This window comes from Cydia strobilella, chromosome 12 (genome assembly GCF_947568885.1).
Source record: "Cydia strobilella chromosome 12, ilCydStro3.1, whole genome shotgun sequence".
NCBI lineage: Eukaryota > Metazoa > Arthropoda > Insecta > Lepidoptera > Tortricidae > Cydia > Cydia strobilella.
In genome coordinates this window covers 9,001,493-9,018,066 of record NC_086052.1, presented here as the reverse complement: position 1 = coordinate 9,018,066, position 16,574 = coordinate 9,001,493, and the positions used below count along the sequence as shown (strand labels likewise).

Sequence of the window (16,574 nt, the reverse complement as noted above, 5' to 3'; positions counted from 1 at the left end):
TGTTTCTCTCACGGAGACTTGCGACTTCATACATAGTCAATGGCGTGGCTTACGGCGTTACAATATGAGGGATGACAAATGAGGCTTCAGTTCTGCTCAAATGTTTTTATTACTAAATGTATTATTATTCTTGAGCATAATAAGCGCTGTAATAAAAAAATGCGGAGGACGAGCGAACCGTGAAAAGGTGAAACTGGCTGCGCGCGGTTGATGACACCAGAGCTTGCCTTGTAGGGTTTAACGGAAGCGACTATCGTGAGCAGGAGATTCCTACCTAATGTGCTTCAATAGACACGCATTCATGAACAACATCAAACACTTCGCCATATTTAAAGGCCGCTTACATGTTACGAGTTTTTCGCGCGCTTTGAATCGAGAAATTGTATGACATTCATATCGTAGGCAACAATCGCCTGGCAATTATCATACAAAATAGGTTACATTCATGCAAGTAAGTAACAAAAACCGGCTTACGACTATGTCGTATGATACTCGGTGAGTAGTGTTTAATACGGTTCTCGCAATTATTTTGTTTACTCGATGATATGCAATCATCGAACCGGGTGCGTGGTCGGAAGTGCATTTTATATGATAAATTCGAGGTTAGAAACTCGTGACATGTAAATGGCCCATGATACACATACATGCGGAGTGACTTACGTGCGAATTTACGTTGTTGGGCGGGTGATTCCGAGTAGCGTCGCCGGGGAGCGCAGCCAGGGGCAAGCGCGGTTTGGTCGACAAAGAGTTGGTACGGGGTGAGGAAGCACATTTTACAGCAGCCTGGAAGCAAAACATAATGTTAGCCATAGATTTATAAGGCATAGATTCCTAGTACGTATCTAATCATTTCAAGTGCGACGTCACGTCACACTCGTGTCATCGTATTCGAACGGCCCTCGCAGTACTAAAGGTCAAATCGGCTTGTGTACACCTCCCGTTTAAAAATCAAAAACAAAGGAAAGATTATTGGTTGTGCAGTGAATGGGTGTCACAACGCATCAAATCATAAAAACATACCGCTTGATATTACATTTCACGCGTTGGTATAGAGTTTAATGTGATATTTTTACGTAATCGTAAATACATAAATCCAAATTTTCGTCAGCCATCATTTCTTATAAATGTTGCCAGTGTAGTGAATATTGTTTCCTCCAAATGGGACATGAACTTACATTCTAAAATGAATACGTTTAATTGAAGTTCCTTGTATAATTATAGAAAATTATATTTTAACATTTTTTATTCTTTTATTTTAAAAATTAATGTTTTTCAATCAAATAACATTAATTATTTATTTAGTTTTTTTCTTATTTTTATTTTGTGTAATGTTCGTTTCAGATTTAAATTTCGGAAAAATTTCAGTTAAATGCCTACAATACGAAAAAAAGTTTCACTTGCATCGTGTTTTCCTAAAGCAACACAATGATTTTTATTATTTTATGCACATTTGTTAAATAAAAAAATAGTAAAAACGTATCAGCTTATTTATTGAAACCATATTTCACAAAGTACAGAAATGCAATAAATCCCTAAAAGAAACATAAAATGCTTTTCTACAAAATCAAATCTACACACTTCCAAATTATTAATAACTAAGTGTAAGGATGATGTTAAAATTTCCCTACTTCGATGGAAATAAATATATACTGGCAACATATTTTTAGGGTTCCGTACCTCAAAAGGAAAAAACGGAACCCTTATAGGCTTATAGGATCACTCGTGCGTCTGTCTGTCTGTCCGTCTGTCACAGCCTATTTTCTCCGAAACTACTGGATCAATTAAGTTGAAATTTGGTACACATATGTAAGTTTGTGACCCATAGATAGACATGTAACGTAAACATATTAATTTTAAACACGGGGGCCACTTTTGGGGGGTAAATGAGAAAATAAAAAAATAAAGTTTGTCAAACTATCGAGTTACATATCAAATGCAAGAGCTCATTGTGAGAACCTCAAGAATATTTTTTTTTATCATTTTAAGATAAATAGTTTAGAAGTTCTCTATAAATTGTATATACAGATGTCAATCACAATGAAAAAATCAACGATGATCAACTCTGGTCAACGTGGGACTCGAACCCACATCCATAGATTTTACATTCATAGATTGTAATAATGTGGTACGTCCCACAATAAAAAAGGAAAATATATTAACATTTAAGTTTAGAAGTTATTTAAGAAAATAGGCAAAAAATTACCATACCCCCCCCCCTTTATCTCCGAAACTACTGGATCAAACATTTTGAAAAAAAATACACAAAATAGATCTTTACCTATAGATCACCGGAAAACCTATTAAAAATGTGCAGTCAAGCGTGAGTCGGAATTAATTAATTACTTAGTTTTGATCCGACCCCTACGGGTTTTTTAAAAACATTTCACATAAAAAATACATTGTTTAAATTGTGTAATGTACGGAACCCTTGGATCGCGAGTCCGACTCGCACTTGGCCTGTTTTTTTATATATGTGTGTGTTGCTGAGCGTAAAACAACAGCGTTCCACGCACACATCAATCGTGTTTCGGCTTCACTTTTGGCCGATTAGCCGTATGGGGACTATCTGTCTATGTGTAATTAGTCTAAGATGTTAGCACACAAATATGAGCCACTGTCGTGTGGCAGCCGCAACAGCCTAGACGCCAGAGCACACCGGCTGCGTGGGAGTAGACGTGTACGTGCGTTAAAATGTTTGAACCGCGCACGCACACGTCACGCAAGCGGTGTGTCGTCTCTCATAAGGATATGTATATTACAATGCGCACGTGTATGTCTACGCACACCCACGCTGTGTGCGCAGGCCTTAAACTCGCACTAAATAAAGTCGAAACAATAGACGACTTATGCACACATCAGCTGCCTAACATCCTTATACCTAATGACAACGTTAATAACAAAATCAATGGCAAATCTACAGATATGAGACTCTTCCGCAAAACACACTTTAACTGTATGCATATCTACGTTTGGACAGCCTATTTACAGAGGAGTAGGTGCTAATGTTCAAGTAGTTTATTATACTTGAGCTCAATACAATCATAATACTAATTACAAAGCATATCATATCAACTTTCAATAGTCCTTACACCCTTTGCGTGCGTCCTATCGTCGCGTGACAAGGGCAAGCAAGGCCCGTATCTGTTCGGTGTACTCCTTACATTTCATTTAAGTGTCGAAAACCGCACACTATGGAGACGGAGCATACATGGTCGCGATCCTCAGCAATGAGGGACCGAGGAAGAAGAAGAGAAGTGTCGAAAGGGGCTCTACGTGTTCGCTTCGGCTCCGCGCTCGCCTCCCAAATGTGCGGGAAACCATATTGTTCCGTGTACGGGTAAGAATTACGTATCAGAATGAGACACGAGCTGTTTCTAAAATTATTTGATCGGAGTTACTTTATAAGTCATAGGTCAGATAAATTCCTAAATAAAGTGTAATATTGTTAATATTTAAACAATAAACTTAATTTTTCTGCATATTTTGTTTTAGTTAAGGATTATTTGGTTTCGTTATTTTTTTTTTTCAAACGAAAACAAAACTTTTTATATTCATGTAAGTAAAATCCGAGCCGCATTGTTTAAGAAAATAATCGACACAAAAACTTTTAATCATATCGACGACATTTAATCAAACCTTAAAGAAAATAAATAGAAAATGGAATCAATCACCCACTTTTTATTGCTGTGCAAATAGTAAGTACAACAACAAATCTTTACAAGTAGTAGCGGTAGAAAAAAAAACAATGTAGGTATGTCTTGAACGCGACTTGACAAAAGTACATGAACTCACAAACAATCTTTGTGGGAGTGAAACAAACAAGAGGGTGCCTACTGACACGCTTTTGCATTAATGAACACAAAAAATGTCCGGCTTACAGATCCACGGGGCACCGGGCGCCGTGCGCCAGGCGGGGGCCAACGAGTAGGGATATTACCATAACAATTAAATGATACATCCCTTCCATTGACACGGCACTGAGCTCCACGGCAGATGTTACCGCTCGCGATGTTACGTGAGCAATAAAAACAGTACTGATTCTAAATGTCGGAGGAATTTTCGCAATAAACAGCACATCATTTTTAACACCGCCGTCTGGAGCATTTGCAAATTGTTTGGAACATTAAGAGTCCATCGCTTTATCCCAAGCGAGATTTAAATCCATAGAGGCTTTTCAGAAGGTTTATTGAGCTTTTCAGTACAAAAAGGGTGTGTTACAAAGTTTCAAGCGAGCCGAAAGGACGAAGGACCCACATCAAAAAATGTGACAACTGGGAACAAAGTGAACGCGTAAACCTCAACCCTCTGTTTGAATGATGCAATGATAATGTCACGAATTCGAATTAGGTAGGGATTGGACCGTCTCGTGTAAAAGTGGCTCGTGTCGCGAGCGGTGCGACGCGTGCTGCCGACCGCGACCTAATGTGAATAAATAATAACAATCAACAACGTTTCACACAAAACTGGGGATATCAAACGCACTTCATCATTTATTTATAGACAACACGTACTACGCTCATAATTCCGACGGCCGGTCCGCGTGATTTATTGAGCATCAGATAATCGTGAGATAACATTACGGAGGTAGTCGGTACAATTGTTTCTATATCAATTCAATAAATTGCTTCAGATATTTATCGAATAAAAGACGAGCCACGCCGTTTGCCAGGTTTAACAAGCAACGAGAAGCAAGCGAATAACAAAATTACCGAAGTTACACCCAATAATAATTTTGCCTACACAATAAAATTTATGAAAAGAAAACACAGGAGTTAATTTAACAGGGAATAAATCTCTTCAGGATTGCGATGAAAGCAAAATTCTCTCGAGGAATTTATGTGACTTCCTCAAAAGATTTTTATACAATTCATTTCAGTCTCATAAAAAAGTTATCACGGATTCGCAGAAATCGGGTGAGCTATTTTTCTGCCGGCGGCGACGTTCCCCGTGGGTAACGTAGCTTAGAGTAGCTTAATTCCAGATGTCTCGAACCATAACATTAGTTATTATCTTTTACAAAAAAGGGTTTTCCGAGCATGATATTATTTAAGTGTTGTAATCACTGTATAATTAACTTATTACGTTTTGTAGTTAAAATGTCACAGGTGTTTACAAGATGGTATCATAATGAACGGCGGTGACCAGCCGGCGGGCCGCATTGTAATCACCTGCCTACGCGCAGGGAATATTTCAATCGCTACCGAACGCAGGCGTGTCGAAAGCTGAAACGGACCAGTATAAGAGCGCTCTCCAATAACTTATAATTTATACTCTATGTCACATTTATACTAGTTTATCTGAGGGTTTGATTTGCTTGCGTTCTACACGCAATGGGTGTACTCATCACGTTACACCTACTGACCGGTCATTTGCAGTAATTGCTTTCCCGCCAACATATTAATCACTAATACGACAGCAGCGATACCACCAATTTAAAGCAGATAAATTCACAATGGCTTATTGGAGACGTTTATAATGTAAAGTTTTACTGACACAATTTAATTCTATTAGTAATGTGTTTGTATTTATGCGACAGCTTATAACCCTGAACGATGAATAAACCTACTTTAATGAAGAATTAATATGTGAACATTACCATATTTCGCATTTTTATTGTAATGTGAAACAGAAAACGGTGGTGTGAATTCGTAAAACTAATTCAGTCGGCAACGTAAAGATGTTTAACATAAATAAACAAGTAGTTTTAATTTGTTTAGTTTATAGATAGTTTTAATGTTTTTTGTATTCGTTTTTAGCGTTAATGTATTGTTAAATTTACTTAAAGAACCTTGGGTACCTACAATCGGGGACATTGCTGGTGAACCACTTCAGATTTTTTTTACCTCAATCCTTACGAGCGAGCTAAACTCCGCCTTCCATAGAGATAACCAATTACGATGCATTTAAGATTCTTTGTCATAATAATGAAAAGGATAGACATAGTTAATGATACAATAGGTAGTATATAGTGAGTGAGTTCCTATAATTGGCTTCCTGTATCAACTATAATTTTTATGTTAATGTCACAGCTGTTGGATCTCCAAATAAAAAAAAAAAAATAAAGGACAGTTTATTAGTTGTCGTTGTTGGCTAAGCTTCGCCTCCCCATAAAGATAACCAATTAGGATGCATTTTAGATTCCTTATCTTAGTTTGCAAATGCTGGCGGTCACAAAGACAATAGACGACAATAAACTTTACCTGGGACCTGGGCTAACCTTTTTTTTTCAACACCCTCATTTGTAAGTGCCATGTGGTCAGGCGATATCATAAAAGTGATGACCAATAGTCATCACTTCTATGATCTCGCCTGACCGTCTGCAAGACGTTTATACGATTTTTGCCCTTAAAGTGGTTGACCGGGAATGTCCGCGATTGTAACTACGTATTATTTTCTATGCATAAATTGAATCGAAACGAATGTTATACGGCATTACACGGTCATTTACAAAAACATCCAAGCGAGGTGAGAACGTTAATACTAAAAGCGTCACAGTTACGGTTGTGAGCTGCGACGAATTTTGGTGACAACTCCGGTGCGGTCAGGCGTTCTATAACACCGACCTATTTTTCCCCTGTCCCGTTATGACGTGAGAAACAGATGTCCGGGCTGCTTCACAGGTGTCAATAAGAATGCAATTACATTGTTCCCATTACGTAAAAAACATAACCATATTTTATAATTTATGGTTGGTGACTTTACTCAATAGGGTTGTTGACAAATGTTGAACTTTGTAACTAAATCTAGGTAAATAGATAGAAAATGAGCAATTTATCACAATAAATTAAAATCTTAAAAAAAGGGTTAATAAAGAAATACAAGACCTGTTTCAAAATTAAATTTAGGAAAAAATAATGGTACCATTCGATTCCTTACATTTTATTAAAAATAATATTATACAGCAACAAGATACATAAACGCAACATTTCACCGACAAAATCACAATTTCCTTGTTTTCCATACATCGAAACGGCTTCTAAGCAATAGCGACGTTACGTCACGCTCACGATGTATTGCCATTTTGTTAGGAGCGTTTCGTCAGTAAAGTGCGGTTGCCAGACTTTGACCATCATTTGTGACTTTGTATTGCTTTAAGGCCCATAAGGGCTTTAAGGTACCATACAGAAATTTGATCCCCAAATCAAACCTTATCGACTGATACCAATAATAAAAGTTTGTCAACTACCCTATTAATATTTGAGCCACTCAATTTTCTAATATGTTTAACTTAGAATACACATTGCCAGAAACATTGCCAGTTTTAAGAAAAACTGTGACATACCTACATAAGATTTATACTAGAAATAAGCATAAGCTCGCAGTGCCCTTCACTCGGCTCCATAAAATTAAAAAATCATTCATTGTGTAAGATTTTATAATAAACTTCCAAATATCATCACTAAATTATCTGTTAATAAATTTAAAAAATATGTAAAACGTAAACTTATCTCTAAAGCCTATTATAGCACACAAGACTACATGAATGATGATGAAACACCGTGGGATTGTGATTGAAAATAATTAATTATTTATTATTATGGTAATAATGATAAAATTGATAATTCAATGAATACCTATATTAGGTAATCCGTATTTTTTGATATTTAGATTTTTATTCTAGAAAGTTTCTAGACTAGTATTTTTTTATACAATTTTGGTGTTTGACGATCCTTTTGTGAAATTCTTATTATTAAGTTTGACACATCTATAATAATTCAATGTTTTTAAGAATAATAATAACTGCATCAATTAATTGCTCTGATATTTAGATTAAGGTAATATTTGTAAAACTTGACAATTTTAAAGTGCTTGTTGCTAGGCCTATTTGAATAAAAAAAAACATTTAAAAAATCTTGTTTGGCAACACATTATTCAAACGTATGAATACAAATTTTTACCCGTGACTTCATTCGCGTAGAACTCGAGAATCCTATTTCCGAAGTGCAACCTCCTATAAACCAGACAGAGGGACGGATTCCGGTAAGAAGTATCCTTAAGTATTTATATTACATATTTCAATAAAAAAATCATACAATTCACTTTGTCAGCGATATAGATAGTTACTTTAATTTTCTTGAATACAATTGCAATACAACCAGCTCAGAACTTGAGCCGACGGCAATTCGGTATTTATTACAGAATTATGTCTCATATAAGTAACGTAAAAAATTGCTATTATATTTAAAATGATCGATTGACTAATAATCAAAATATCAACCGAAAGATGAGCGCAAAGCCATTTCGTGACACTACCTATATTATTTTAATTAAATGTAGCGCTAAGCGCGGGCGCAGGCTTGGAGTTCAATTTGCCAAAGCTGTGTGATTAATGGCAGAATGGTGGATCATTAATTAAGACTTCAGACAAGCCAGCGTGGGTTACCGCCGCTTGGATAATGTAAATAGTACTAAAGTAGCGATTATACTCAATTATACTAGTCCCGTGCCAATTTACACTAATCTGGCTCAATAATCTCAATTGAACGTTTTAGATTGATTAATGAAGCTTAAGTTATTTTAACTATTTCCGCCGAGATTTGAAATACATGAAGAAAATAATAATTTGTCCCTTATGTAAAAGAATAAAAACTGTCTAGTTACATTATGAGAGTAATAAATCATTATTTATTAGGTAAAGTAAATTTTACTCTTCGGTCTCTTTTTCATCCGATTGAGTTGCGTTATCATGGCAAGATTAAAATGATACGTCATCATTCAATTAGTGTTAATTTATACAATTATTACAAATTGTATTACATTAAAAAAAATACTTTGTCTAACTGCCACTCTTTTTGTTCAGTTGTTTTCTTTGTACAGTAAAAAATATAATAAAAACCACAAGTCCAGCACTGTCGAGGAACGCGACAAAAAATGACAGAAAAAACGCATACAAAAGCAAAACATAAGTAAGTTTAAAGGGACTGAGCACAATATTCACATAACAACACATTAATAGTGTTGTGTTTATTCAAAACAAGTAGTACAATTAAGTAAAATTTCCCACGATAAATCTGAAAACCGTTTTTAATAATTTAGGGAGGGAAAGTAGTAGCGCGTGGAAACAAATATGAGGGCCGTATCGAAATGTTTGTAAACGCCTGTAGCGGGCCCGTCGCGTGTCGATCGTCCCCAACCCTCTCGCCACCCCTCGCGCCGAAGACACCGATTTAACTTTAATTTCAGCGCTCCTGGACGTGAACACTTAAATGAATTGTTATTCATCTACATTTTAATTTCATTTCAAAGTGAAATGGTTTGCAAACACTAATTATTTATTGAGAACGTTCAATATTTTCAAGTTTAAACAGTAACAAATGAAAATAATTCGTATAAAGTTTGATTAGGTAAATAAGTGTACAGTCAACAATTAGATTCCTAGGCCACTATAGAAACATCAAAACATGTCATAATGAATTAATTTGTTTATCTTCTACGACAGTGCTAATTGAGTGATGTATGTTATGTAGATATCTAGTAGTTCAAGCGACAAGGTTCTATAGTGGCCTAGGAATCAAATTGGTTGACTGTACATTAGCCATGATGATTTTATTATGTAAAAGTAAGTATGTACTAAAGGATTTACCATTAGCTGTAGGAGGTGGAAGTGCTAAATAACTGTCTGAAAATTAGACAAGCCGGTAGCAATACAGTTCTATGGAAGAGACCAGCCCGAAACAAAATAAAAAACACCGAATTTAACTGACCAAGTAAACATTTAATTTAAACATGAACATTAATTTGATATATGTAGTTAAAATTAGATGCGTCCTAATTCTGTGCGGCTCGTGGTGAAATTTAAATCACGCATTTGAATAATCGTGACTTAAACGAGTAAGTAGTGGCAATAACTGGGAACCAAGAATTAACTGCTTTACTTGCAACGATCGTAAAATGAGGTCGCTATTTAAAATTCTCGCTCCCGCTCCCGGGGTGAGTTCCGTACAGGAATGCCGAATGGATTAATGGGGGTTTTAACATCGTAATCTTTTATTTGTCGACTATTTATTAAACGTTGTTTGATTTATGGCTTGTGTGATTATTGTTTTGATACTAATCAGCTGTTTATATTAATTAAATTATACCACATAATTGGGTCATTCTACTTTTTTTTCTTTTTATTATAGTACATTTTACACAAATTGACTAAGCTCCACGATAAGCTCAAGAAGGCTTGTGTTGTGGGTACTCAGGCAACGATATATATAATATATAACTATTTATAAATACATACTTAAATACATAGAAAACAACCATGACTCAGAAACAAATATCTGTGCTCATCACACAAATAAACGCCTTTAATAAAACTAATTGTTCTTAGGTATTTTACTTTGACAGTTATTGGTTGCCTGATGACAGAAGGAACCTGTTTTAGACTCGTGTGACGTCATTACACGTCACGCGAATTCAACGTAGCGACGTACCCAAACAATCTATTTTTCAAGAATGTTATCTTAACAGATGACGCGAGTAACGCCTCTGTAAACGTACACAGCTGACGAGAGCATCAAAGCGTTTAGTTTCTAGGTAACAAAATTATCGGAAGATTATTTGGATTAGGCTCTGTTATCCTAATTAAGATAACAGTCATAAAAATAATTTTTAATGCTATATTTAGACTATACTGCGATAAGAAATTTGGAAAACCTTGTTGGCATGCTTTAACAAGTTTAACATGTTAGACATAAGGTATCTTATGGCTGTACATAGTATAATAAATAATTTAGATTGTGTAAAATTGTTCGATGTTTGAATATGAATTGTAATAAGTAATATTAATTGATATTAATATTTCCTTTCCCTGCTTAGAACCCGCTATTCGGGTTCATTTTGTATTAGGATTGAGAAGCCTATCACGAAAAGTGTTAATCACTAGAAAAAAAAATACTATCCGGTATTAAGTCGGATAGTAAAAATATACCGGATAGGCCGGATTTTTGCGTTGCATCTCTAGTAACTAACTATATGTATTTCGCTTTTTTTTTTCTAAGTTCAGTCAGATCGTGAGGATAATTGTACAATACATGTGACAATCATTCGAAAGAAAGACTAAAAGTTCGATGATATTTATTAATAATTTATCAAATCTCACTACAAGTCCAGTCATCGTAAAAAGGACGCATATCGTATTTGAAATACATTAATAGTAAATAGTATCATTTGCATAATCTGAATAATCTAATTTCAGACCACACCCTCACATTTGCAGTGGTTTTAATAATATTAAATTGAATAAATTATAATTTTATACATAGCATTGGTAAAGGCTCGCCCTTATTCATAAAACTTTACGGGCCTGATTTAGTTAAATTATGATTTATCCCTTTCTTACAAATTCGTAAGTCAAAATGACAGATAAAGACATAGCTAATTCAGGCCAGTAACGCGTTTATAAATAAGTCCAGAATAACGCCATCAGTATAATACGTGAAATAAACATATTAGAGTATGTGCGGAAAGAAAAGAGTCGTGAAATGTATTGGATCCCATACATTCCATGACTCTTCTCATTCCGCACAGACTCTAACCAGATTTAATTTAACCGACCATCTGTCACTGGTAGCGCTTACAGTGGGAGAGTTCATTAATCTACTTTGATATAGGTTACATAATGTCAACAACAGTGATCAAATTTAACCGAGACTGTCGTAACTCGGTACACTTACTGAAGTTTGAATTAAGTAGGTATTTGATTCGCAATGGCAAGTAAATTTATTGCCATTAGAATTTACCGTTGTAATAAACTAGTTATGAAGTCAAAACAAAGAAGAGATTTCAATGACACCAATTACCAAGAGTAGGTAATATAGGCGCTATAAAAATACAAGTTAATATTTTTAAAAGTAGCTACGTAATATTCGAACGCCCCCTAAAATATATCGTAAGATGCCTTGCTATAAGATTTCTTTTGGTATATTATCGCTCCGTCTGTGACGAGCTTTATCATGTTTTGTTTTTTCAAACACCAGAGGAGAGCAATATCTAATATTAAATATAATTTTACACTGATATATATTTATACCACTAATTTTAACGAAAACATATAATACTTCTTTATAAGTAAAATATATAATCCTTTATCCTCTTTGTCAGACAGATTGATAATCTTACAAAAATTACAAATATACAATGAAGTACTATTTAATTAAATTTTAATAACGAAGTTGCGATTTAAATAAATAATAAATTAATAATCACCGCCTACAATACATTTAATTTATCACACTGTTAGTGCGAGGTCGATCGTTTAATTACGAAGTAAATATAGTACACTGGCATCTATCTATCAATGTACCTGTCTCATTGGCATATTATTGAGCACCTTTTAGAATACATACGTATATTTAAATTGATAAAGCCTTAAGATTGTTTGGCATTGATTGACACATTATTGTTATAATGTACATATATGAATATTGTGTCTAACTTTTTGACGAGATAATCACGAGAGAATAAAATATGTTTTAATTATTATTATTACAACACGGAAGTAATGAGGCGTTCCAAGACCAATGAAAACAAGTTGTTATACATAGAGTTGCGGCCAGGCGGCATTAAGTTACGAAAACTAACTTATAACGGGGAGCAATTCATAACTCATTCTATAGTACCGTACGTCACAGAGGCTATTACCGTCACCGCCCGTGAGAGATGTCAACGCCTCTAGGCAGTGAATAGTCAACAATATGATTATGATTGCCGTGCTTTTAGAACTAATGTGAGAGTACAAATACCGATATACCGATAAGCTTATGTTTTTTATTTACAATTGATTCTTCAGCGTGAGTTAGTTACGCATTAAACGTCAAGCACGATAAGAGGGTGTCGAGTGCACACTCGACGTGGAGGAGTGCGGACAAGTTCACATTGGCTGTAGTGAGCTCTCGGCGGACTATTAGATCGCGATAGCATGGCCGAGAGGGTGCACAAACTTATCGGGCACAGGCAGATCGGCGAGATACACCGGGCCTCACTCTTGCCCCACTACAGTACCACGTTAATCAAAAAGGACGTTTGTCAGGTTTATACTGGAACGGTACATAAGATTTTTATGATTATCGAGGTAGCAATCCTCTGACGAAGCGTCGCACTTCAAAAAGCATCGCGATTCTTGCTACTTGGCACATCTCAAATACCTCAAGTACGTATTTAAAACCTTTAAAAGGTATAGTTAATAACGGATTTCGTTTGATCGGTAAGCGTTTTGAACCCTCTTGAATATGAAATCTAGGATTAGGACTAAGATTTCATAACGAAGTTAAAATGTAGGCCAATGGTTTTGAGACTTATTCATTATACGATTTGTCTAAGGTAAGCAATGTCAGCATCATCAACAAAGTTTTAGATTTGGTGCATTTCGTCTAATAGTGGCCTTAACTTTTCTCGAAGTCTTCTAGAAATAGAATTTCGCTCATGTAGTCTCGGATATGGGCATATTTGGTATCAGTGCATTCAGTGTGATGTCCTGAACACAAATATATGATTGACAAGCGCGAAAGTGGTGGGGTTTGGCTATGGTATGTTTAAAAGAAAAAAAAAAGAAAAAGTTTGTACTGCCGACTTTATGACGTCACAGCAACTACCCCCACCACTTTCGCGATTGTCATCTCATATATTTGTGTACAGGACATTATACTGAATGTTTTAATACCATATTTACCCATATCCGAGACGACATGAACAAAAACTAACCTAAAGCCTGTTCGGCCACCCTACTAAAGTTAAACGGAACATTAAGATACGGCTTAGTATGTTACGACGAAATATAAAATGCGACTCTTGAAAGCTTGGTCATCGCATTCCCTTCTCGTGAGACCAAAACTGTTAAAACTTTAAATAACATAAGTAACCTAACTCGCAGTGTAAAGTCGACGGGAGCGCAGATATTTCAAGCAGCAACACGAGTGGTAATAAAAGCGAAACGAAGCGGTTTAAACTTCACCCAGGTAAGTATTATGTCAAAAAGTGCTAACATTGAGCTCCAGGGAATAACCAGGAGGGGATGGGTCATAGGGGTGTCTAGGGGCGCCGAGACACTCGGTCCCTGCTCCCAGCCGTCGCGGCTCGTCTTCTAAAGCGGCGTTATTGATTTTGTATAAGCACACGTAGCGAGTGCACTAGACACGTGTTCGACGAGTATATTGCTGTGGCTATTACAGGTATTACATGTCATACCGTACAAATTTATGGACTAGCGTCGTGCACCGTCATAGTTAATTTCAGAATACTTCGAACCCCATGATAACTTGGGTGACATTTTGATGGTTGAAATGCAGCAAAACATAGTAGTCATAACCATTTAGCAAACATTATATATTATTTAGATTAAGAAAGTAACTAGTAACATAATTTGTCATTTCTACCTTTCCTTCATTTTAATTTAATTCGGGTACTGTGCAGCATATACCATATTAAATGAAACTACGATGTTAAATATTTTTCGTTTACTTTAAGCAGCTTATCTCCATTCCAAATAATATGTAAACCGCCCAAATAAATTGTAAATCTCCCACAAAAGAACCAAATCCACGTTCCTAACAAGATAAAAACACCGTAAGGAGAAGGAAACGGATCGTGAGCTCGCTTCACAAAAATCCAATGTCTGACAATATTTCACGGCCGCATAACTTCATGCCACGTTCGAAGTTCGAACTTCCTCGACCGCTATCAGGTAGGTTAGACGGGTGTTGCCAAACTTTACAAATTACTTTGGAACATCTCCTTTTTTATTTTGCAATGTTTGTCTCACACACCTAGAGGTGTTATTAATCATGCTCTAGGCTCATAATTTTAAACTAACACGGGACTTAATCGCGTAAAAACTTACGTTTATTTATGGCCTGACGATTCGAATCTGACGTCACGTTCGTTTCTCGCCAGTCTGCCTGTGACCACGAACGTAACGTCACATTCGAAACGTCAGGCCATAAATGAACGTAAGTTTTTACGCGATTAAGTCCCGTGTTAGTTTAAAATGAGTGAAAATCGTGTTAGTTTAAATCAATATATACTCTAGGCTCTTTAGAGAACCAATCAATCTAATATAAATACTAAAAAACCAGTAGACGTGAATGTCTGGACTACTCTGGAGCAAGATGGGCCGGATGATCATTACGAAATTGACCCATAAAAAAACTAGCGGAGCAATTTTATGGTCAGTAAAATCTGACTGAGTTATTTAATTGGTCTCATAAAATTTTAATATAGGTATACCAAATTGTTATTGATAACAATGAAATGTTCTAACTTCTTCAGATTATTGGCGGCATATCACAAACATTATAACATGAGAATAGATAAGTGCTTCGATTGCTTATCTGACTATTATTACAGTAAATTGACTACTTAATAGATATATCTGAAATTCAGTATAGTGTAGGTATATGACCTATATTTTTATGTAGTTCGATATTATTCCTGCCTTCTGGATGACAAACATTTGCTGCATAAATAGCAACATTATAAGACAATATTAGTTCGACCACAGAATAAGTAATAGTACTACCGTAGAGAAGGACACTTCCTACAAACCCGAAATTTGACAGCGATTCAGGGTCGAATCATGCTGTCCCTTTCTAATGTATGGCACTATCCCTTTCGGCTATTTAGGGTTGTCAAAATTCTAGTCGTTATCTTATCTGTGGTCGTGCACGCAAAGGGACGTCATGTTGTGCCACCAACCCTAATAATTGCTCGGAGAAATGCTGAGCCGAACGGAGCCGAATTTGCCCGAAAGGAGGAGTGTCTCCCCACTGGTTCGACCTAGTCCCACAATAAGGCTCGATATCTATAACTCAAGAACAAAATATCTGTTATAAACACATAAATTTCCTTACCGGTATTCGAAGCCCAGACCTTCAGCATAGAAATCAGGGTTACTTACTACCGATTAGGCTAGGGGGGCCCCTTAAATGCAAGTTTCCCAATGCTTTTATTGGATAAAATTTATTTGTCTTTCCAATAACAAAAACGTTGCGACCTCTTTAACCCTAAATTCGGCAACGTTAAAAATACTGGACATAACCTTTGACCCTCTTTTTGTATTTTTTCTTTACCATAATTATTGCTTTTATTGAGCGCCGAGATTTGAACTGTCACTGTCACGGTTTTCTGTCGATTTAAGGGTTAAAAGAGAATATATTTAATGTTAAGAACGGGCTCATAGGTGCCATCGCCCACACTGTTAACTGACAGTTCGTAAACCTTATTACAAAAGGCATAAGGTCCACCGATGGACGGTTAACAGTGTTGCTGTTTGTATGTATATCGATAAAAATAAATAGCATAAATCGTATAAAATTACTATACATATATAGGATTAAATTGTTTTAATTGCTATTAATGTACATCACTCTACATCGGTATTTCTATCTCTATTTTACTTATAAAATGAAACAACAACACACGTATACATATAGTACAAAAACAAATATGAATACTTTCGTTTGTATGTATGTGTCATCATCTTCCTCGCGTTATCCCGGCCTCTTGCCACGGCTCACGGGAGCCTGGGCTCCGCTTGACAACTAATCCTAAGAATTGACGTAGGCACTAGTTTTTACGAATGACCCAGA

At 35.9% G+C, this 16,574-nt stretch overlaps 1 protein-coding gene across 7 annotated transcripts in view; it reads right to left on the bottom strand.

Annotated features, from left to right (window-relative positions):
* LOC134746076 (fibrosin-1-like protein) overlaps positions 1-16,574 on the bottom strand; it is an 85,577-nt gene that overhangs the window by 63,657 nt on the left and 5,346 nt on the right. For all 7 annotated transcript variants that reach the window (XM_063680302.1, XM_063680300.1, XM_063680306.1 and 4 more), the window contains exon 2: positions 661-783. In XM_063680302.1, coding sequence (XP_063536372.1) covers positions 661-783 — 123 coding nt within the window. The remainder of the gene's footprint in view (positions 1-660; positions 784-16,574) is intronic.